Raw genomic sequence first — 23,674 nt, 5'->3', positions numbered from 1 at the left:
GATTTCACTTAACGATCCGCGTGTTTGCTCTGTGCAAATATAAATAAATATTAAGTTCTGCATCAATTTAACCCTCCAAATTGTGCATCAAGAACAGCCTGTATTAAAAAAACCCCCATGAAAAACGTATGTACTCTTATTTCGAACAACTAATTATTGAGTTTACTAGTCCTGGGAAGGTTCTATTGTGGAGGAGAGCAACAGCTATCGAGCACGAGAGCCGAACAAAACCTCAGAGGCAGTAAGAACGTTGAGAGCAGCTTGATGGACCAGGCCAAAGGACGCATCTAGTCCGGCATCCTGTTCTCACAGTGGTCAACCAGATGCAAGCAGGACCTGAGCTCAACAACAACTCTCTCCTCTGGTGGTTTCCAGAAGCACACGGCTTCCAGCCAGAGAGGCAGGGCTGGGCCACTGTGGTTTGTAGCCACCATCCCATCTTACTTGTGGGGTGGGGCTGGAAGCATCTGGCCGGCAACTTAAGGAAACAGGATGCTAGACGAGATGGGATCTTGGACTTGGAATAAAGGTCTGCGCTGGGTACGCAAAACCTCTTCACCCAAAAATGGGAAATGCTAACTCAAGCCACAACACTTCAGCTTCTGAGACAGGAGATGACAGGTTTTCAAGCACATTTCTGCAGCTGTTAAGAGCTAGAAATGTGTGTGTTTAAACACACACCCAAAACTCTCAATTTTACATTATGCGCATTCTCTTTTTTTTATATATATAAATATTTATTAAGATTTTTTGAATACAGATACATAAATAGTAAACAGCTTTACTTATATAACATACTTTCTTCACTTCTTTGGACTCCCTCACGTCTCCTGCTCCCACTTACATTGTAGAAAAGTTTTTCCAAGCAAATTATCATCTTGTTTACAATCTTATATCCACTTATTTAAATACAATCTAACAGTTCTCCAAAAAAGAGTTTATACTTTCTTTAATCTCTCTTATCGTCAAATTCAGATCTAATTTAGTGGTGGGCGATTATTTATGATCTAGCATCCTTCTTAACATTCAATCAAGTCACAATATCTTTGTAGATAAATCTTAAATTTCTTCCAGTCTTCTTCAACCCTCTCTTCTCCCAGGTCTCGGATTCTGCCAGTCATCTCGGCCAGTTGCATGTAGTCCATCAGCTGCATCTGCCACTCTTCCAGTGTGGGTAGATCTTGGGTTTTCCAGTTCTTAGCGATGAGTATTCTTGCTGCCGTTGTTGCATACATGAAAAATGTTCGGTCCTTCTTTAACACCTTCTGGCCCATTACGCGTATTCTCTTGTCTCCTTAAGAGTTGCGGCATACACACTGAACCCTAACTATAATTTAAGTCAGCCATCACTTTCTTTACTAGTCCTAACCAGGAAATGCTGTTCATATGAATGATGACCTTGCACCTGATCCTCTTTCCCCAGTACGTGTAGCCCACACACTGTGTGCAGTTACTAAAAATGCACTAGCATTAAAAACAGGGCAGTGAGGTTTCTGGTCATCATGATCTTTGTAGGACTAAAAACTGAAATGACACATTAACTCTAGTCTAGTTTCTAAATGCTTAAATGAAGTTTGTTTCTCTACACGTTTCAAATCAACAACAGCTTTTGTTATTATCCAATGGACCTTCACCCTAATTCCATGGGACAGCCATGTTTTGCAAGGCTATCTAGGACCAGATGAAAAAAGGGGTTGGCTCTGCCTGTGCAGAAGAGAGGAACAACTTTTCACTCCTGCTAAACAAACCCACAATTATGCACACAATTTCTGCATACAATGGCAACGGAAACAGGAACCCTGCTCCTCCTTTGCTTCTAGTTAAATCTGATTCCCCTTTCCCAGCAAGTGACACAGCTTCCACCATTTGATTTGGCATAAAAAATTATCCAAAGCAAAACAAACAAAGCATGCGGAAGTCCATTCTTATGCTCATAGTTAATCTGCCCAATGAATTCAGATTGCAGAACTGTGGTTCCAAGTTGCAGAATCTGGGATATTTTAGTGGAATGCTGTAGAGGACCCTGAAGAGTGAGTGACAGCCTAGAAGAGAATTGTCCTGGGCCTTCTGTTCTGCCACTTGTCACAGGCAGGACCAACCAGTGATCCAGATGTGAAGGCAGCACTGGCAGTCACTTGCCTTTAAAAAACCAGCTGAGTGGAATAAAGCCACATTTCAAGATGGCAGAGAGGGCGGCCACAGACTCTAGATCTTCCTCTCCATAGAGAGGCCTGGCGAAGGAGCCCGCTCTGTATAGCACCACCCCAGCAGAACCTGGGGATCGCGGGATTTCAAGGCACAGCAGTGAGATTTAAAAACAACAACCAGAGTTTCCAACACCTCGCCCCTTTCCACGGACGGGGTTCGCAGCTCCAAAGTGCAGGCACAAGAGAAGATGCAGAAAGGGGGAGGGAAATGTTCCTTTCTTACAAGAGATTTGGCTGCAGAAAACGTTCCCATCCAGCTCCATGGGGAATTGGCTCCCGTTGCCAACTGCAGCTTTTTTCTTTCTTTCTTTCTTAATTCAAAAAATGAATACTGTATGCAGGAAATTGCCCAAAATGACTTGGGAGAAAATGTTGACTCTGGCAGTTCACCAGCAGCAGCAGGCAGATTGGCACGTGGTCACGAGAGCCGTTTTATGTGCCCCCTCTCTCCACCCCACCCCATTCCTTGCCAGCCACTCACAGGTCAATGGTAGAGAGAAAATTCTCACTGTCTGGGTCCTGGAGGTAGCGTACAGGGGGTGGAGTCCGGGGAGGCAGGTGCAGGCTCTGCCCCAGTGCCAAGTCGGAAGGGGACAGCTCCTCGCCCTTCCGCATGACGTAGATGAAGTAGTGGAATCCGCTCCCGTACGTGGAGTGCCGGACGGACCATCCGTAGGCTGGCTGGGCGTAGTGGCGCTTGCGGAAGTGCGGCTGAGCAAAGGTGATGGAGATGAACCGGCCACCAGGGCGTAAGACTCTGCTCACCTGGGAGGAAAAGAGGGACAACATTTCAGAGGACTCAGTGCAGGCTGTGTGTGTGTGTGTGTGTGTTGGTCTATATGACCCTTGGGGTCTACGATTCTGAGATTCTTTGCTGAGGCTGGGATCTCCTTTCCTCCTCTGCCCTTGCCTCACATCACAGAGCAGCACTGTGTCACTTGGCACACCTATACCCCACTCACCATTCTGTTTTGGCATGCAGCTTGCAAGTTTCTAGACCTCATGACAGAAAGTCTTAAGCATGCATAAATCATGGAAGCATGTGCCTTTGGCTTGGACGTCAGTGACCGTGTGCAGCAAGCGCCCCTGAATACCAACACCACCAATCTTCCCCGCTACTCAAATGTGGGGAAAGACAGGGAAAGGTCATTGCCTTTGAGATTTCTTATAAATGCCCATCTCTATCTAACAGACTGCTGGGGGGGGGGGAGATGGTGGGCTTGTGCTGATGCAGCAAGGTAGTTATTACTTCTCTTGGTCAGAGAACCCTCCCCATCTGGGCCACAGCTCCTACAAGGACCAGCCTTGGAGAAGAGCCGCCGTTGGCCTACCTGGCTGGCAACGGCTACTTGGGAAAGTCGCTGGGGATTTAACCTGCGGGCTTCTAGATGCAACACAGATGCTCCGCTACTGAACTCTGGTCCTACTGCACAGGTAGTATGTAGTAATAACGGCAACATAATGTCTTGCCTTTGGGGGGCATTTAAACCAGTGGTGTGGAGCCGAGAACAAGGCACTCTGCTTCCATCCTTGCTCCATGAGCATCCACTCTCCTCCTCCTTCTCCTCTTCCTGCTCCCCACCGTCTCCCCAGAACATTCCTGAGCCAAGCTTTTAAAGAGACACTGTGTCCAAGGTACGTCTTGTTTGAAGCCGAGTGGACTTGACCCTTTTAATCATCATTTTCTCCTCGTTGGAACTAAGCTCCTGCTAATAGGATGGAAAAGAACATCAATTTTCTTGCTTGGCTTTATCCAAAGTCAAAGGCATTTACGGCCAGCGACGGCGTGATCGGCATGCTAAACTCTGCTGTTGGCGCTCGGCCGCCAGCACTTTGCCTGCCCGGCTGCTTCCTCCCCCCCCCCGCACTGTGCTGCGCAGCTCTTGCCGGTGGTGCGCACCCAGCGGAGCCCAGGAAACACCCCCGCCCTCTGCTGCCCGGACCCCCTCCTCCCCATGACAGGTGGGGATTGAATGCCCTTCATCTCTCATGACTCACCAGTTAACCGGAACAGCCTGTAGCAGGAGGCTGCAAGAGTCCTCTTAGAATGGAGCAAAGGGGATTGTAAGAGAGACACACACAGAAAGAGAGAGACAGGAGGGTGTTTTTTCTGCAGCTAGGGGAAAAAAAGAGGATTATGGGGAGAAGAAGGAGCTTGCCGTTGCAGAAGGGGGGACAGGCACGCGTCCGAAACCGCTGCAGCACATAAATCCATGCTGGATTTCGAGGGTTGGATTAAGCAAAAAAGGAACTCGGAAGTCCTTGTGTTTTGACGTTTCCTGGTCCCCAAATGGGATATACTTTTGCTCATGTGGCCAGGAAGAATTGCACTCAGCCACAAGAATGCTTTGAGGGTCATCTGTTTCACCATGTGCTGTCCCGTCTTCCAGAGTGCAGTTTATCAGCATTTTAAATTTTCTTCATCTGGAAGATTCAAGGGCCATCCAAAAAACATTTCAGTGCATTGTAGGATAGCACCAAAATAGTATATTTTAATTTGCAGAATGTGGGTAGATATCTTTTCAAAACAAGGGCAAGAGGATCAAGAGATACTTAGGACAATCCTGGTTGTGTTGTATTTCTTATCAATAAAAGAATTTGGTGTGGTGCAATGAAATTTCTATTCTGAAAGTGTGTCCCAGAGAAAAGAGTGTTTGAGAACCACAGCTTTAAAGCATTGTGAGCAGTATCTGGTAAAATCACAGAAGAGGGTGCTGAGCAGTGTCCCCAATGCTCAAGGGGACGAGGGCTGGAGGCCCTCATCGCTCCCCACCCTCCACTCTATGAGAACACCACAAGAAATATACATCCTGCAACCTCAGGAATAAATGTGCAATGCTGCATAATTTATACAGGTTGCAGGATTCAAGTCACCTTGACCGAAGAAGACACCCAGGCATTGCACACAGCTGAATGCCTTTGTGGTCCTCATGGTGAAGAAACCGGCCTCTTGGCGCAGGAGGAGCATGTGCCAAGTTTTCACGACTGGGAATAACTTTGTCAAAAAGCTTTGGAAACTCAGGCTGCCTTGGGCAGTGCTTGAAATGATCCAACAAAGTCCCTGGGCCGCTTTACTCTCACTTTCTAGCTCGGAGAAGCCTGCTTTGGTTTAATCCTGCGATTTGCTTAATTACTAGGCAGATCTGGGAAAGAGCCAGGCTCTACATTGCTTCTTTATCCAAGAGTCATAGATATAACTGCTGGCCAGGCTGCCTGAGGCCGAAAGGGACTGAAGTGCAAAATAGTTGCAGGGTCCAATGTTGGGGAAGTCCAGGCTAGCCCCCCCAAAAGCCAAAACGCAGGAGGTCTGCTGAGAATCCTCATGTAAATAACAGAAGGTGAATTATTGTTACACAATGCGGGGCTTCCTTCAACATGGAATGCCGCCGTGCCTAAATGGTTTGGCACCAGCACACCTCCAGGAGAGGGATGGACAACCTGGGGTCTTCCAGATGTTGCCAGACTCCAGTCCCCCACCACCACTGGGCCTTGCTGGCTAGGGCTGATGGGAACTGGAGTCCAATAACACCTGGAGAAGCGCAGGTCCCCCATCCCTGTCCTTGTGGAGCTCCTGCTCTGACACACACACGCACACATCTCAAGATCTTCCTTGGTGGACCTTCTGTGCCAAAGAAGGAGGCAGGTGGTAGCGTCCCAAGGCAGGGCCTTCTCAGTGGCAGCACCTGTGGCAAGAAGGCTCAGTTGGCAGCATATACTTAAAGTATGGAACTCGCTCCCACAGGAGCCCGTGATGGCCCCACCCTAGAGGGCTTTAAAGGAGAATTAGACAAATCCAGTCAGACGCAATAATTCTTCTGCGTAACAGTTGAAGAATGGGAGAGTGCTCTTGTGCACCATCCCAATTGTGGGTTTCCCACAGGGACCCTGTGAAAACAGGATGCTAGACTAGATGGATGTTATGTTCTTATTTATCTAGACCTATTTTGCTGGTCAAGTCTACCCTAAAAATATTGCCCTGTGAATTTGCTTGCAGGCCACCTCCAGTTTACACAACCACTGGCTCTCAGAGAAGGGAATTCTAATTCACCTCGTTGGTCCTGGGATTAGACTGGAATTAAGGGCTGCGTTCTTCCAGTGTAAACTGTTGTCAAGGGATAGCAAGCAGTGCGGATGAGGTGTGTGTATGGGGATGTGTGTGTGTGTGTGTGTGTGTGTGTGTGTGTACAGAAGATGCACCCAAGTCCAACTGCATGGAAGGAGGGAAAGGGAAGAGAGATGTTCTGCTCCAGCTCCTGAACTAAGTTTCTCACACAGAGAGGGAGAGAGGAAAAGATTCCAAGCGGGCCCATCATATTCACTGAATGAGATCCAGTAAGCTTTCCCCTTTGCCAGGGCAGCCTGCAGTTATCAGAACAGGAAATGCTGTTGCTTAGAGACAGCTGCATGGACTTTGGCCAACTGGCAGCTATTGCAGAGTCTCTGGGGGGCTGTTAAACTGAAGAGGGGAGAGAAGCGGGGAAGTATTGTTTCTAGGACTGCAGATCCAGACTTTGGACCCTATTTCTGCAACACTTTGGAGCTGCAATGCATTGGGTGAAGGAGCCAAGATCCATACACCATGAGTCCGTTTAGCTCTGAGGCTGGCTACCTAACCCTTACAAGAAGTGTGCACCACTACTGCTCACGAGGAGTTTCGATGGCACCTGAATCAACAGTGCATTGTTTGCTCATCCTATTCAGTTCCTGTTTGTGCCAGCTCAGCCTCTCCTACATCAAACACACCGGCTTGAGCATGTCCACATCTCACAGGCTTCCAGGAGAAGACATGCAGCCTCCCTTCCATTCTGAGCAGCCATTGTGCCATGCCCCCACGGCAGCCATTTTGTGAGTGGCGGCCAGGGCACTTTCTCAAAATTACAAATATGCCCTACTCACCCCCTTCCCCAAAAGGCTGCTGCCGCCTGCCTTGCCTAGTTCTCAATTCAGATGGTAAACCTATACTTGGAATAAACCAATTCAGAACTAGCAGACTAGCATGGAAGGGCAAAGTGTGCTGTAGCCTGACTTCCTACACACCACACTGGTTTGTTGTGTGGAGGGGCATTCCATCATGTGAACCCCCACCTTCAGCCTGAAATGGTACAGTCCAGGCACAAGTTTGCAACCTCCTTTGTGCACTAGAGTAGAAGATGCTAAACTTTTGGATCGTGCCACTTCATACTGCGGGGGGGGGGGGCAGGTTACCATTTTGTGTGCGCACATTTTACTGCTTCTCAACATAATAAGGCTTCCCACATGCAGCAAGTTGAGAAGGTGACACAAAACCCAAGTGTCCAAGACTGCCACTTGGGTAGCGAGCTTTTTCCACCGTTCAACACAATAACATGCAGCAGGTGGGAGGCTCTTTGTCACCTGCCAGAAGCCTGGCTGCAGCAGAAGAGGGATCAGGTAGGATACAAGGCCACTCCACTGGCACAGCCAAAAGACTGGCAGCCTTTGGAGCATCCTCTCCTTGAACTTTCCTTTCCATCAGAACAACTAGCAATCAAGACCTTGAACCCAAGCTCGCTTATTTCCTCCTCCCTCCCAGCGCATTTTCCTTTAGTGCCGTGCCCTGTTAAGATCGAAAGCCTGAGGGTAGAGACGTTCTCATTTTTATCGATCTGGAAACTGCTCTGGAAGTTGGCTATAGTGTGGGATTGTGTTGGGGTTTTTTTAAGCACCAAACTTTAAATAAATATATGAGGCGATAGAATTCTTGACTAGAACTTTATCACACCTTTGACAGCTCACCTTTGTAAAGACAGCACAGAGAAAACCCTTTTACTCTGATGTGCTAGATTTAACAAAATGAGTCAATCATCCGTCTGCCTCCTCTCTCTCTCTCTCCCCCCAACATTTTTCTCTGGAAATGGCTAAAATGAAGCGGAGATTCTGGAGCCACTTTAAACGGCTCTGTCACTGCAGTCTGGCTTGCTAGCTCCAAGGGAAATGGGAGATCACTCCAAAGCACCCAGCCCCTCGCCGGGAGACCTTGCACAGATGCTGCCTCTCTGCTTGACAGCAAAGGTCATCTGAGGATGCCAGCCAGAGAGAGTCTCCCGGTTCCTCAGGAGGGCTGGGGAGTTTGTGGGGCAGGAAGCCTCTCTGTGGGGAGGGGGGGTGCAGGCAGGGGAGGATTGACCCCCTCGCCTGCCTCTGCCAGAGAGACACGAGGGACCTACACGGCAGGATCCCTCAAGGGCAGCAGCAAAGAGGAGAGGGACTGACCCACGGAATCACCCAGCGAAAGCACTCAAGCAGGAGATTGGCCGGGTGGGAAATCAGACGGGGGGAAAAATGAGAGGCAGAACGGGAGGCAAAACGACTCCAGCTGCTCTAGAGCATTAACCCTACTCAGAGTAGGTCCACTGAAATTAATGGCTCAGTGGTAGAGGACTCGCCTTGACATACAGAAGGATACAAAGCTTCCACAGGTATATCTGCGAAACTGAGCTGGTTGGATCAGCAGCCTGGCTCAGCAGACAGCAGCTTCCTGCATTCCTGCCAATTCATTCCAGTGGGTCTACTCGTGAGTGGAGCTAGGCTAGATACCACCCACTAGCCACCCGTGGGCATTCATCCCAAGCAAGTGAAGACATTTCCCCCCCCCCCCATCTCCTTTGGTGAAAACTCAGCAAAGATCTTTCGCCACTTTACACCCCACATGCATGCAAAAAGAGCCCCGAAAATAGAGAGCCAGGAGGGAGGAATGCAGGAGGAGAAGACTGTAGGGAAAGACTTGAGATTGGAGGAGAGAGAGTGAATAAGCTCAGAAGCATCCACGATTTCCAACCCTGTACTTTCCTACCCGCCCGCCCCCCGCAAAAAAATAAAAATAAAACAAAACACACACAGCCAAATTCAATATGGTTCCCGCTGCTATGGACACATCAGACCAATTAATAACAGCCTGGAGGCATTGCCTGTCCCTATTGCAATGCCATGGCCTAGTCAATAGGGATGAGGGTTTCCATGGAAACAGGGAGAACCAGCTGACCATTTTTTTTTTGGGGGGGTATATTTAAGGAAAAAAGAGAGATCCTTGAAGCTAATAAGAGGGAAAGACAGGCAAAATGGGGTGGGGGCACTGGATATCAACACATTCTGTCCCCCCCTCCCACTTTCTTAGCCCAAGACGCCAGAGGCCTATTGGCAACAACAGTGCATCCTCCCCCCCCCCCAGGGGTGAAGATGCTCAGCCTGCGTGAGCTGTTCCCCCACATCCCCGCGCTGCCGCTACCAACCCCCCCCCAATGAAAGTCCCACGGAAATGCTGCAAACAGGACACTTCCCTGGGGCTACCCCTTTAACCAGAAAAACATGAAAAAGAAGTTCTCTCCTCCAGACTCAAACCCTGCCATCTGCAAGCAGCCATTGATGACAGAGCGGCATTGCCATGGCAACCGGGGAGATTCAAGCTGGGCCTTCTCTCTCTTTTTGTGGTGGAGAAAGAGGGAAGAGATTCCCCCTCCCCCCCCAAAAAATACATTAATGTGCAAGATACTGAAAGGTTGGGAGTGGGGGGGGGGGAGGACGGCAGAAGGAAAACTGATGGAGGTGGGGAGAAGCATCAGAGCCCCAACAAGTGCTGTTTATTTTTATTTATTAAACTTGTATGCCGCCCTTCATCAGTAACATAAAAACTAAAAAAAACAACAACACAAAATACACGATAAAAACAAGAACGAAAACAAACTATAACATGCCCCCCCTTTGTTGGCGCAGGGTGCTGCTTGGGAAATTGTTCATCCCGCCCCCCCCCCGCCAATGAATCCTATCCTCCCCCCCCTTCCCACCAACCCCTTCACCCCTCCCTCTGGCAGCAAATGCTTTTGGTGCATCTGCACAACTGTCCCCCTCCCCCCAATTGCAGAATGGTATCAAACCCCTTTTCTCTTGGGAGAAAAGCAATGACAAGCTTAGACAGCATCTTAAAAAGCAGAGACATCACCTTGCCAAGAAAGGTCCATATAGTTAAAGCTATGGTTTTCCCAGTAGTGATGTATGGAAGTGAGAGCTGGACCATAAAGAAGGCTGATCGTCGAAGAATTGATGCTTTTGAATTCTGGTGCTGGAGGAGACTCTTGAGAGTCCCATGGACTGCAAGAAGATCAAACCGATCCATTCTGAAGGAAATCAGCCCTGAGTGTTCACTGGAAGGACAGATCGTGAAGCTGAGGCTCCAATACTTTGGCCACCTCATGAGAAGAGAAGACTCCCTGGAAAAGACCCTGATGTTGGGAAAGATGGAGGGCACAAGGAGAAGGGGACAACAGAGGACGAGATGGTTGGACAGTGTTCTCAAAGCTACCAACATGAGTCTGACCAAACTGCGGGAGGCGGTGGAAGACAGGAGTGCCTGGTGTGCTCTGGTCCATGGGGTCACGAAGAGTCAGACACGACTAAACGACTAAACAACAACAACAAAAATCGGACCCCTAGGGGAACAAGGGAGCTACAGGCTTTATCAAACCCCATAAGCAGAGGGGTTTTTTTTGGGGGGGGGGGAAGCATGCTGCCCTTATCTGACTGTCATTTACCATCTTGACTTGGCTGAGGACTGCTGTCAATTTTTTTAAAAAAATATTTTTTAAATTAAATTTTACATATATTTTCCAAAAATCATATAACAATGTTTTGGGCTACTTCTGTAAATTTTTCACTATTTTTCACTTAATCTGCATTTCATTAATTTCACTATTACTTTTAATAATCCTTAACTAGTAATTCTATTCACAAATTTTCTCTGCATTATTTTGCATAGTCTTCCTTACAAAACTTCTTGCAGGAGGACTGCTGTCAATTTTAGGACGCCATGGAAGAGGCATCGTGGTCAGGATCAGTCCTGAAACACAGGTAGAACGTAGGACAACACAAGGTCCCCCACTCCAACAACCCTGTTTAAAGGGACAAGGTTTTTGGGTGATTCAATGTGTTTTTTATATATATGAGCCCAATCCACACTTTTTCTAGAAGTAGTTAGGGGGGAATATGTTGGAAAATGGAGGAGGGAGACAAGATTTCTAGGGCTGCCTAAGCTGTGTTTGCAATCTACATTTTGCATTTTGCGAACTCAATATCCCACGTTCAGATTCATTTGTGAGGATCAGTTTTTATATATATTGCTTGTTTGTTTATTATATTATGCTTTTTGTGTTTTTATACTGCAAACTGCACTGTGATCTTTGAATGAAGGGCGTATATAAATTTAATAAATAAAATATTTTGAATGGGCTTTGGCAGCTTGCTTCCTTGCTCTGGGTCCGATATTTCAGCCTTTGCAGATCTTGGGGTTTGTGGAATGCCCCCCACTCCCACCCGGAAAGGAGCTGTGTGATAGCAGCATGACGGAAGGCCAGACCATGGGACAGAGATAGAGATCAGATACTTTGCAGTCATGAACATGAGGACATAAGCCAGGATAGATTTTTTCCCATCAGAAATGTGTGATTCTGCAGCACTGAACAGCAAGCAAGAAAAAAAAAACCCAGTGTAGTGATGCTTGTCTAATGTCCTTAAAGTTTGGGAACAGGCCAAGATTCAAGAAGTCACACATGGAAATGGTTGAAGATGGTGCCATCCAGCCCAGGTACCAACAGGAATTCTTGCCGCTCACCTCAGTTAACACTTGATCCAGAAGCATCCTAGCCTCGCAGGAAACATTCCATGGGTCTGTTTCTTCCACCATCATGGAATCCAGAGTGCCCTTCTCCAACACCACATCAAAGCTCCCATCCACAAAGGTCAAGGCCCGGGCGTCCATCACTGCCCAGTGCAGGCCTGGGCAATGGGCATAGCGGTCTTGCACACTTGCAATGCATATGGGTGAGTAGTCAATGCTGGTGATGTCTGTATAGCCCAGCTGGAAGAGGTTGTAGCTCAGAGCACTGTTCCCGCAGCCTGCAAAAGAGATGGGCTTGGACTAGTTAGGCTGAAGAATTTCATGTATTGGCCAATTGTAAACAAAGGATCACCCACGGTGAACCAACTACAGTGGTACCTTGGGTTAAGTACTGAATTCATTTTGGAGGTCCGTTCTTAACCTGAAACTGTTCTTAACCTGAAGCACCACTTTAGCTAATGGGGCCTCCTGCTGCCGCCATGCCGCCAGAGCACAATTTCTGTTCTCATCCTGAAGCAAAGTTCTTAACCTGAGGTAATATTTCTGGGTTAGTGGAGTCTGTAACGTAAAGCATATGTAACCTGAAGTGTATGTAACCCGAGGTACCACTGTATCCTAGAAGACAGAGACAGTCTGCTGCAGTTGTTTTTTCCCTGCAATGCGCAGCCTTTGGTGAGTGCTGGATGTGTTCTAGGATTATGAAGGATTGGCCAAGGATCCATTAGTCAGACCCAAGGCCCATCACAGAATCATAGAACTGTAGGAATCCAAAGGGTCATTTAGCCCAACCTCCTGCAAGCCCAACAACCATTTTTTAAATAAACTTTACACCTTTATCTTTTATCAAGACAGTCAACATGGGTCCAGACTGTGCCTCCTTAAGTCGGCTGGCGTGTCTCATGTCATTGGAGCTGACATTGGAAAGTGTTTAGAAGCTCCAGCTGGTCCAAAATGGTCTGGGCAGACTGGTGACTGGGGCTGGTTACAGGGAGAATGTTACTCTCCTGATAAAAGAGAGCAGATGTCTTTAAAATTTGTGGCTAACCTTGAGCTGTGATGCTTCTCTTTCAAAAAACCCAAAACAAACCCTGAGCCCAGCAACAAGACACTTCGTTTTTCCAACTCCAGATACAGGCAATTCTAAGAAGACCCCACCCCCCACCCCGCCTGCAAACTGTTCCCCTTTGGTAGCTTACCGAACCCGGAAAGCCACAGGTGGCTGCGGAGGGCAAAAAGAGAGAAAAGCAGGACCGAGTGGGTGCTGCGGATCACAAATAGCTTAATTAGAGATGAAGCAGCACTTAATGAGCGGGTTGCAAAAGGCGCTTTAATTACTTCCACATTGGGCTTGGCATTTGTACGCCTGGCATTTACACTTACACCCAGAGGAAGGCTCAAGGATCTCAACACTCAATCTAAATAAGCCACCCTACTAGGCTCTCACCTGCACTGTCCCCAGCCCCTGGGATTTAAAATCCAGCCTCCCTGCCTCTCCCCTCAGTCTATCAATATATTAAATGGACTGCAGGTAGAGTAATTGTGCATTACCCAAGCCAGGCATCCAATGAAGACTCTGGCTCCAAGACTTCCTACTAGTTACTGCACATACTCAGACATCTCCATCTCTATCCTCCATCGGCTGGGTGTGTGTGTGTGCATATTCCAGCCAGGCCAAAATGCTCAAAGGCAGCCAGAAGGGAGAGCGGTAAAATGGCAAAATTGGGAGGGCTAAATTGAAGGGCAAACCCGAACATGTCCACGTTGGAGGGAGGGATTTTTTAAAAAATGTAATAAATATAAATAAAATAAAGATGAATCAGACATGTTTCACATGATTTCTATGCCTATCTAAGATAGGATTTGGTTTTGTACCATTGTGCATGAGGTTCTCCATGCTACTGAAGTCTAGACAACGTGGTGCCCTCGAAGTGTCGCTGGACTCCAGCACCCATCAGCCCCACTAGCACGGACAATGGGGGGTGATGGGAAGTGTAGTATGACAACATTTGAAAGGCCACCGGCTCCACATTCCAGGTCTATATCCTCCCACAAAAGAGTTACAGAATGATCTCTGCACCCACAGAAACCTAGGAACTGGACTTTTCCCAAGTCTATCATGGGTCTATCTAACTCAGAACTGTCTACGAGGCTTCAGGTGGGAAGCCCTGACCAGCCTCATCTGAAGGGCACCAAACCTGGGACCTTCTGCATGCAAAGCAGATGTTCTGCCGTGGAGCTATGATCCCTCCCTTCACGTAGAATGGTTTCTGTGCCCCACAATGGCACTTCCAGAAAGAATGAGAAGTGTTGTAGATTTAGGATGCTGGAGGCAGAACCCCACCCTTCCTGATACAAAGCAGGGGCTTCGCCACTGGAAACTCAACCCCAAGTGGACTGCACGATTTGCAAGTTCAATGCCTGCCACCTCAAACTCAGACGCATCTTCCATTTTGTCCTTCACCCCCTGTGTTTTCCAGCACGGCAAGGATCCCGCGACTGTTAATCACACATCCAGCAGACGGGCCCTCTAACAGGCTCAGGCGATTAGACCCAGTTAATCCCAACCTGCTTGGAAGCTCCAGCCTCCCTTCCTATATCAGATTAAGGAGCCACCACGTTAAAAGCCACCGCAGCAGCAATCAGATCAAAGAGATAAACCATCAGGTAGGATTAATGGAGGCTTAGAGCCCTCTCCTTCCCAGTCGGGACTTTTGCAAATGGTAAGCCAGGATTCTGTTAATTTGCTGGCTGTGATTAGGGCGCAGGGGCACAGGGTGCCCAGCGTGGCAGAGCCCTTGGGAGAGGTTCAAAGAAGAAGCCAACGAACGAAGGCACATCAAGATCCCCCAGCAAGAGAGAAGAACAGGGAGTCTAACTTGCTAGCCAGGCTTGCATAACTAGTTGGGGCATCCCCCCCCCCAGTGAAAGAGCTGTTGCCTGAAATTTCATCAGCTTTTAAGGTGAAGGTATCCCAGATTCAGCACAGCAGAGATGAGTCTGGCGCTGTCACTTGCCACACTGAAAACTCTTGCACAGATGCAGGCTTATTTCTGCGTTTGGTACTCTGCGGAGATTTTATTTTAATCTAATTGGTTCTGAAATGCCATTTGACAGCACAGGCATTAAGGGAAGGGCTGCAGCTCCCTGACAGAGCATCTGACTTACACGCGGGCGGCCGCAGGTTCAATCCCCGCCATCTCCACGTAGGGCTGGCACGCTCCCTGTCTGAAACCCTGGAGAGCAACTGTCAGTCAACGGAGACCACACTGAGCAGGATGGAAAATGTTCTAAATCAGCACAAGGCAGCTGCTGGTGCTTCTGAACGCGCAGAATTGCTGGGAGAAGCCAAGAGGCCGCAAAGATGAAGCCTTTCCTGCAAAGCCAGCCCCCCACCCGCCAATCCCGCCTCTCTCCCATCAACTTCCACCACTCAGATTACCGCGTGCCGTAAATAGACAGCAGATGTGCTGCCGAGAGATTAGCTCCGCAGCTGGCTCAAGTGAGCAAGCCAAGCCACGTGCTATGGAGGGAATCATTTTGAATGCATGAGCAAGCAAAGGGCGACATCAGCAAGTGAGGCTCGACTGGTGACCAAAAGCAGAACAGTATCAGAAACTCAGATGCATAAGCTAGGTGCCAAATGGCCCCTTAAAGCAAGGTTACAGTCACCAAAACGGAATGTCCAGTTGCCATTTTGGGGCAAGGTGGCTCTAAAGTCTTATTTTACAAATGATGCACTGACTGATTGATTTTCAGTTAAACACCTTGCGGGTGGCGCTGTGGGTTAAACCACAGAGCCTAGGACTTGCCAATCAGAAGGTCAGCGGTTTGAATCCCTGCAAGGGGGTGAGCTCCCGTTGCTCGGTCCCTACTCCTGCCAACCTAGCAGTTCGAAAGCACGTCAAATCCAAGTAGATAAATAGGTACCACTCTGGGGGGAAAGGTAAACAGCGTTTCCGTGCGCTGCTCTGGTTCACCAGAAGTGGCTTAGTCATGCTGGCCACATGACGCAGAAGCTGTACGCCGGCTCCCTTTGTCAATAAAGCGAGATGAGCGCCGCAACCCCAGAGTCGGCCACGACTGGATCTAATGGTCAGGGTCCCTTTACCTTTTAGTACAGAAAACTAACCCGAGCTCGTTTAAGAATTTAAAGAAGAAAAGTCACTTGATCCAGGGACAGTCCACATATCTATTGGCCTATTCCGACCTCTTTTTCTTAATGGTGACATGGGCCATTCAAAACGTTGGAACATTCTTCACAAATGTGAGCAGGACAGTGGGATGGGGTAAGCAAAAAAAAGCCACAGCAATTAAGTATAGCATGGGCAGTGGTCAGGGATTATGGGAGCTGTGGCCCAACAATAGCTGCTAAGCTTTTTTTCTTTCTTTTATTAAGAAACCCAGGCATTAATAACCCATGCAAAAAATTCTGTAAGATTTCGTACTGTCAGTCAGTTTTTGTAGACAGGATAGTGTCACAGGACTGTTCCCTACCAGCTACATATTATAAAATGTCTTCCAAAAAGACCATTTCCCAAATATCAAATGATCTACATCTCTTTTGGGGGGTGGGGTGGGAAGAAGTGAAATTTTCATAAAATCACTATATATTTTTAGGTTGCAGGGACATCCTCACCAGATTAATCTGCCTTGAGGATCCTGGCTAAGCCCATAAGGCAGGATATAAATGTGAAAGATAAATGTATAAACAGATACCCCGTTTGTAGATAAATATTAAAATAGTTATATTTTTATACCTGAGACAGACAGCCAAAGACAACTTGAATATTTAAGGTTTGTGCAATTAACAATCTGCATATCATTTCCATGGCAGATGCCAAATTAGACTTGGCGGGCAAGTTGCTCGTGCTCTACGATATTCTTACTATTAACCATCAGTGTGAAAAGCCTGAGTCAGCCTTCGAAAAATCCTGACAGATGGGCTCAAGTCACAAGAGAGGGGGGAAAGGAAAGCATTCAGGCACACTTCAATTTGCCTCTTGGTTTTCACATCTTCCTGCCTTTCTCACGGTTAGATTTTCAGCCTCAGCTGCTGCAGTCATGATGGCTAGAAGTCTAACTTTTAAGCAAATAAGCACTGGGGCTTTGAAGGATTCTGAAAAGGGCATCGACAAATATATGCGGTCTCCTTTTTCATCTAGCAGCAATAGGATCAGGAAGGTATATTTTATTTTATTTTAAAGGGTAAAAAACAGAAAAGCAAATTCCTAACTCTCATGGTGACACTTCAGAGATACAGAAGGAATCGGATGGATTTGCTGAGGAAACAGGGCTTTCCTGAAAAGTCTCCTATAAGGATGGGTTCTCAGTTGCAGACCAGACCAACGCTCACATCCACTATTCACCTGTGCTCCACCAAGAATGGCCCTTCAAAAGGGGAAGAGCATCACTCAGGTTCTGAACAGTGGCACAGAAGGCCATTGAAGCATCTATTCACACTGCCCTCTGGTGGTAGCCAGGAGGAACCGGGATACTGCTTGTTTACAAAATGTCACCCCTGCAGCAGAAATACAAAGGTTTCCATTGCACTCCCTTCCCTCTGCAGGAAAACTGGGTACTCCAAGACCTCAAGAGACGTGAAGCCCCTTCCCTCCAGGTGTGAGATGGGAGCAACTTCTTTTGTGAAGATGGATGTAATAGTTATGGTACATTGCCACAGATCTCCTGGCAAGAGCTGCACCTTCAATTGCAACCCTTTCAACTTTCCCTCCTCTCTCTCTCTTTTAGCTTCTAGCCCAAGACTGTGAGGAGAAAGCCTGACAGCTGCCTGTCTTTCCCACATTACTCCATCACTTCTTTCTTTGCCAAAAGAACCAACACATTACGTTAAAATCTGAAGCAGGGAAGGCCGAATTAAGCACCGCAACGCATGAAAAATACACCAAATTTGCAGGAACCACCCTATCAGCAGAAACTGTGTTTGCTAGGTATAATAGAATTCACCTGAGTCCCCAATACAGGCTTCTCTGAGCCACTTGCATGATAAAGGATATTAGAAGACCCTGCTGGATCAGGCCATACAGTCCAGCATCCTGTTCCCATAATGGCCAACCAGATACCTGTGGGAAACCAGCAAGCAGGATCAGAGCACAAGAGCAACTCTCCCCTCCTTTGGTTTCCAGCAACTAGTATTGAAAAGCATTGCTGCCTCCAGCAGATGCCCTTGATAGCCCTCTCCTCCAGGAAAGCAATGCTAGCTTCCTCCTGAAGCTCAGCTGCATCATGGAAACCCAACAATTGCCTAAATTGTTGCTGGGGAAACCTAGCCAGATGGGCAGGGTAACAACAACAACAACAACAACAATAATATAGCTGATAGGATTGCAAGTTCTTCTGCTCTCTCCCACTCCACAAGGCTGCTATCCAGTGTGAATTCCACCAGCCGCATACTTAGGGGGCAATCTTAAGTCTAGATCTATTGGGATGAGATGAGTTTTGATCTAGCAGTTTTTGTGGCTGAGTGTAACTCCCTCATCCTGGCTCAGCTGGAGATAGGCCAGCATATCCCACCCAGCTGGCTGCGTAGAGATTGGCAGATCTTAAGCCCTGAAAAAGAGGTGTTGCAGGTGGGGGAGACTTAGGCTGGATCCTAGGTAAAGGGGACCCCTGACCATTAGGTCCGGTCGCAGACGACTCTGGGGTTGCAGTGCTCATCTCACTTTACTGGTGTACAGCTTCCGGGTCATGTGGCCAGCATGACTAGACTGCTTCTGCAGTGCACGGATCCTAAGCCAGTTCAAATCAGTCACACACCAACTGGCAATGTGGTGTAAATTAACCTAGCAAAAAGGGTGGTGCAACTCAACTCAGGTGACACACATAGGATTGCATGAAGATTTTGCCCCTTTGCCTCAGCTGAAGCAACTGTTTACACACACACACACACACACACACACACACACACACACACACACACACCAGTGCCAAACAGGCACAGACTTCAGGAAAGAGCTGAGCAACAAACTCCATAACGACTGGCCAGAGACCACTGCCTGTAACATACTGATGGATCAACTGTGTGCTGCTGCTTCCCCCTAGTGGCTCATAGGAACAACATCCTAAGAATATTTTTATAGCTCAAAAGAATTCTGAATCCTCCTACAAAAAGCAAAAGGTAGTGAGGAAAGTGGGTCCTTGAGAAAGGCTGTCCAAATCCATAGTAGGGCAATATTTTTATTTATAGGAAAGGGCAGAAGTTGGTTGTCAGAGCAATGGCTTCAATCGCAGGTTCAATCCTTGGCATCTCCATGGGAAGGATCACCAGCCCAAAATGTAGGAGAGGCAAAGTCGATAATAACATTAAGAACCTTTTGGGTCAGGCCCATGGCTCATCTTGTCCAGCATCCTGTTTTCACAGCGGCCAACCAGATCACAGAAATGTAGAACTGCATGTTCGGAAGTGACCCACAAGGGCCGTCTGGCCCAACCCCCTATAATGCAGGAGGACACAGCTAAATAATCCCTGACAGTTGATCATCCAACCTGTGCTTGAAAACCCCCAATGAAGGAGAGTCCACCACTTTTTGTGGTAGATGCCTGCGGGAAACCCACAATCAGGCCCTGAGCACAAGACCACTCTCCCCTCTTGCAGTTTCCGGAAGCTAGTGAGAGGTGTTTTGCTATTTTGTGCACACATACAGCCTTGATGAACCTGGCACCCTTCAGAGGTTTCGGATTATAACTCCTTGCCTTCACTTCTACTCTTTTCGGTGCCTTCTGAAAACATCCCTCTTTAGAGAAGCCTACCCAGATGCTTTGAAAGTTGAGGTAATTCTAATCTGCTTTAGCATTGTAACCTTTTAAAGTGGGGTTGCAATTTTTTTCTTGATTTTCTCATTTCATAAACCCCTTTGAGGTTTTGTTTTGTTTTTACAGCCAAGCAGCCCCTGAAGTTTTATGAAACAAACAAGTAAACTAACAAACTCACTCCCAGCAGCCCCAGCTAGCTGGCTGAGGCTGCTGGAAGTTCAAAACACCTGGAGGGCACCATGTTGGCAAAGGGCCCCAGGGTCTTACTCCAAGTCTGCATGTTATGTGTCACACTGTGCTACAAAGATGTCTGCAAGCGCGACGTGAAGACTGGCAACATCTACCCCGCAGTGTGAGAATGACCTTAGTGCCTGGAGACATGGAATGACAGCTGGGAGGAGCACAGAGAGAAGAAATCCTGCAGAGGATCTGCAGCAGCACAACCGGACGCCTTCATTTGCCCCAGCTGCAACAAAACATGTCTCTTCTGCATCAGTTTCTACAGCCACAAGCAGGCTATGCAACCTTCCAAGAGTTTGACCTCACCCCCAAAGGTGCACACATTCATTGTCTCCTGAAACTGACGGGTGCCAACAACAATTGTCTGGTTGGTTGCTTTGGACTGCCCTGAGGAAGATAAAGCATGTAACATATTTAATAATAACAATAAGAGCCAGTGTGATGTAGTGGTTAGAGCAGGGGTTGGCAAGGTTTACCTTGCCTGGACCGGTTCACTCCAGCAGAGATCCCTCTGTGGGCCGGATCGCATGCGCCCGCAATTTCCGGCACCGCAAAAGCGAGTCCCCGCGTCACGCTGCACTGGTTTAGTACAGTGCGAGGGGACTCGCCGAGTGGACGGCTAAGTTCAGGGGCAGCTCATGGGCTGTACCTGGGAGAAACCAGTGTTGAAATTCCTGCTCGGCAATGAAGCTCACAAGGAACCTTGGACCGGTCACTGCCTCTCTCTCTGCCTAACCTATCAAGGAGATTGACTAGCTGGAAGGTGTGCAGAGGAGGGCGGCCAAGATGATCAAGGGACTGGAAACCAAGCCTGATGAGGAACGGTTGAAAGAGTTGTGTATGCTTAGCCTGGAAAAGAAGAGATGATAGTCATCTTCAATTATCTCAAGAGCTGTCACATGGAATACAGAGCAAGTTTGTTTTCTCCTGCTGTGGAGGGCAGGACACGAACCAAAGGCTTCAAGATACAAGAAAGGAGATTCCGACTAAACATCAGGAAGAACTTTCTGAAAGTAAGAGCCGTTCTACAGTGGAACCGTCTCCCTCAGGAAGCGGTGGACTCTCCTTAACTGAAGGTTTTTAAGCAGAGGTCGGATGGCCACCTGTCATGGATGCTTTAGTTTAAGGTTACCCCAGACATCCCCGTTTCCCGGGGACAGTCCCCAGATTTACAAATCAGTCCTCACAGAACTCTAGCCCAATGGCTGCCATTAATTTGATTTTGAATTGATTTTAGAATGAATTGATTTTAGAACGCTGTGTTACTTTTATTGTTGTTAGCTGCTCTGAGCCCGGCTTCAGCTGGGGAGGGCGGGATATAATTTTATCATGTTATTATTTCCTATTATTATGATTAATAATATTATTATACAAAATCCATTGAAGCTGAACAATGTCCCCGGATTTATTGAAAAAAATCTGGTAGCCTTACTTTAGTTGAGATTCCTGCATTGCAGGGGGTTGGACTAGATGACCCTTGGAGGGACCCTTCCAACTCTACAAACCTACCTCACAGGGTTGTTGCTGGGATTAAATGAGGATGGGGAGAACCACGGACACCACCTTGAGCTCTTTGGAGAAAAGGGTGGGATATAAAAGGCAACAGACAATATGAGATAAATAACAACGTGACAGACCATACCACGCTTCCAGGCAGGCAGGCAGGCAGGCAACTCACCCAGCACCAGGATCCGATCACCGGGGCTCAGCTCCGCCTCCAGCTGCTCTCGGAATCGCTCCAAGCCCCCGAACCATTCGGCCGGAGCCGCACCTTCGTCCTGGTAACGCGAGTCCCAGAAGCTCCTGTCCCGGTACTGGGCGTTGGAGTCCGGCAGCTGCCGCCTTCGCGGAGCCGCCTCCTCCTCCTCCTCCATCTCGCTTCTCCGGGGAAGGGCGGCCAAGCGAGGGCAAGGCTGTCAGGGAGGGGGGGAGCCCACCGAATCCAGCCTCCGCCCACGTGGCGCCCTGAAAACCACGTGCAGCTTCCGCTCGCCACTTCCTGGTCGGTGGTGGAGAGCTCTGCTTCCGTCTGTTGGGGCTTGCTGGTGGTGGGGTGGGAGAATGTGGGGCGCTAGTCCTCAGCGAGGCGGGGCTGGCCCGGGGTGCGTGGGGTCTTTGCCACTACTTCGTATGAATGGTTTCTCTGTGCAAAACCCAGGGAGGCAGTAAACCCGTTAGCTAGCTTGCTGCAGAGATAACCCAGGAAAGAGTCTTGCACGGCATCTTAGTAATGCAGTCCTAAGTCGTGTCTACTCGGAAGTAAGTCCCATTGAACTGAACGGGGCTTACTCCCAGGTAAGCGGCGTGAGGACTGCAGTCTTGAAAGGCTCACAAGTTTATTCTCCACGTATGCTTAGCCTGGTAAAGAAAAGACTTGAGAGGAGATTTGATAATCATTTTCTTTTTTAAAATAATATTTTATTAGGTTTTAACAAAAAGAAATTTTTTTAGACAATAGATAAAAAACACAAGAAAAGTACAAAAATACAAAGGTACAATCATTTGACATATAAAGAAAAAGAAAGAATAAAAATCCCTCTTTTTAATTCCTCTCCATTCATTAACTTATTTTCTGACTTCCTAACACCTCCCTTTTTTGTATTCCATTTAGAAATTGGTTCAGCAAATTCATATCTTATTTGTTTATCCTTAATTATTTTTCCTCACATATTATAGTTTCAAATTTTCATCTAATACCAATCTATTCTTGCATATTCTTATTTTGCCTTATCACTAGAACCCCTTCATTTCATTTCAATGTCATCAACATTCAAAAATTTTACATTGTTTCTGTAAATAAATTTTAAATTTCTTCCAATCTTCTTCCACCAACTCTTCTCCCTAGTCACGAATTCTGCCAGTTATTTCCGCCATTTCCATATAGTCCATTACTTGCATCTGCCATTCTTCCAAGGTTGGTAGGTCTTGTGTCTTCCAATGCTTGGCGATAAGTATTCTTGCTGCTGCTGTAGCGTACATAAAAAAGGTTCTATCCTTCTTTGGCACCAATTGGCTGACCATGCCCAGGAGAAAGGCCTCTGGTTTCTTCAGGAAGGTATATTTAAATACCTTTTTCATTTCATTATAGATCATCTCCCAGAAAGCCTTAATCCTTGGGCACGTCCACCAAAGGTGAAAGAATGTACCTTCAGTTTCTTTACATTTCCAGCATTTATTGTCGGGCAAATGATAAATTTTTGCAAGCTTGACTGGGGTCATGTACCACCTGTACATCATTTTCATAATATTCTCTCTTAGGGTATTACATGCCGTAAATTTCATACCTGTGGTCCACAACTGCTCCCAGTCAGCAAACATAATGTTACGTCCAATATCTTGTGCCCATTTTATCATAACAGATTTTACCGTTTCATCCTCAGTATTCCATTTCAACAGCAAATTATACATTCTTGATAGTGATTTGATAATCATTTTCAAATAGCTAAAGGGCCGTTGGTAGAAGCTTGTTTTCTCTTGCTCTGGAGGGTAGGACACGATCCAGTGAATTCAAGTTACAAGAAAGGAGATTCTGACTAAACACCAAGAACTGACAGGAATAGCTGTTCTTGCAGTGGAATGAACTCCCACAAGAGGGGGTAGATTCTCCTTCCGTGGAGGTTTTTAAGCAGAGGTCGATGGCCATCTGTCTTGGTTGCACGGGGTAGGACTAGAATCTCGGATCAGCAAACTTTTTCAGCAGGGGGCCGGTCCAGTGGCCCTCAGACCTTGTGGAGGGCCGGACTATATTTTTTTTTGGGGGGGGGGGAATCAACAAATTCCTATGCCCCACAAATAACGCAGAGATGCATTTTAAATAAAAGCACATCCTACT

The 23,674-nt window shown here is 47.5% G+C and overlaps 1 protein-coding gene across 2 annotated transcripts; it reads right to left on the bottom strand.

Annotated features, from left to right (window-relative positions):
- Positions 1–1,544: 1,544 nt before the first annotated feature.
- On the bottom strand, positions 1,545–21,804 carry EEF1AKMT4 (EEF1A lysine methyltransferase 4). 2 transcript variants are annotated; one of them, XM_081912021.1, is made up of 3 exons: positions 21,521–21,804; positions 11,827–12,110; positions 1,545–2,972 (listed from the first exon to the last, which is right to left on the bottom strand). In XM_081912021.1, the coding sequence occupies exons 1-3, from the start codon at positions 21,714–21,716 to the stop codon at positions 2,685–2,687; spliced, it is 768 nt and encodes a 255-aa protein (XP_081768147.1). In that variant the 5' UTR covers positions 21,717–21,804; the 3' UTR covers positions 1,545–2,684. The 2 variants fall into 2 exon arrangements, with proteins under 2 accessions (XP_081768147.1, XP_081768148.1); XM_081912022.1 differs by lacking the exon at positions 21,521–21,804 and adding an exon at positions 20,149–20,422.
- Between the last annotated feature and the right edge of the window lie 1,870 nt (positions 21,805–23,674).

Source organism: Podarcis melisellensis, assembly GCF_964234715.1.
Source record: "Podarcis melisellensis genome assembly, chromosome: 5".
Taxonomy (NCBI): domain Eukaryota; kingdom Metazoa; phylum Chordata; class Lepidosauria; order Squamata; family Lacertidae; genus Podarcis; species Podarcis melisellensis.
Note: the sequence above shows the minus strand (reverse complement) of the source record. Positions and strands in the feature narration are given on the sequence as shown.

Excerpts from the sequence above, each read along its gene's own strand:
- EEF1AKMT4 (XM_081912021.1), bottom strand. The coding sequence starts at position 21,716 with ATGGAGGAGGAGGAGGAGGCGGCTCCGCGAAGGCGGCAGCTGCCGGAC. Across the intron at positions 12,111-21,520 it reads TGATCGGATCCTGGTGCTGG|GCTGCGGGAACAGTGCTCTG; the intron begins GTGAGTTGCCTG and ends TCTCTTTTGCAG. Across the intron at positions 2,973-11,826 it reads TGGATCAAGTGTTAACTGAG|GTGAGCAGAGTCTTACGCCC; the intron begins GTGAGCGGCAAG and ends TTTTCCTCCCAG.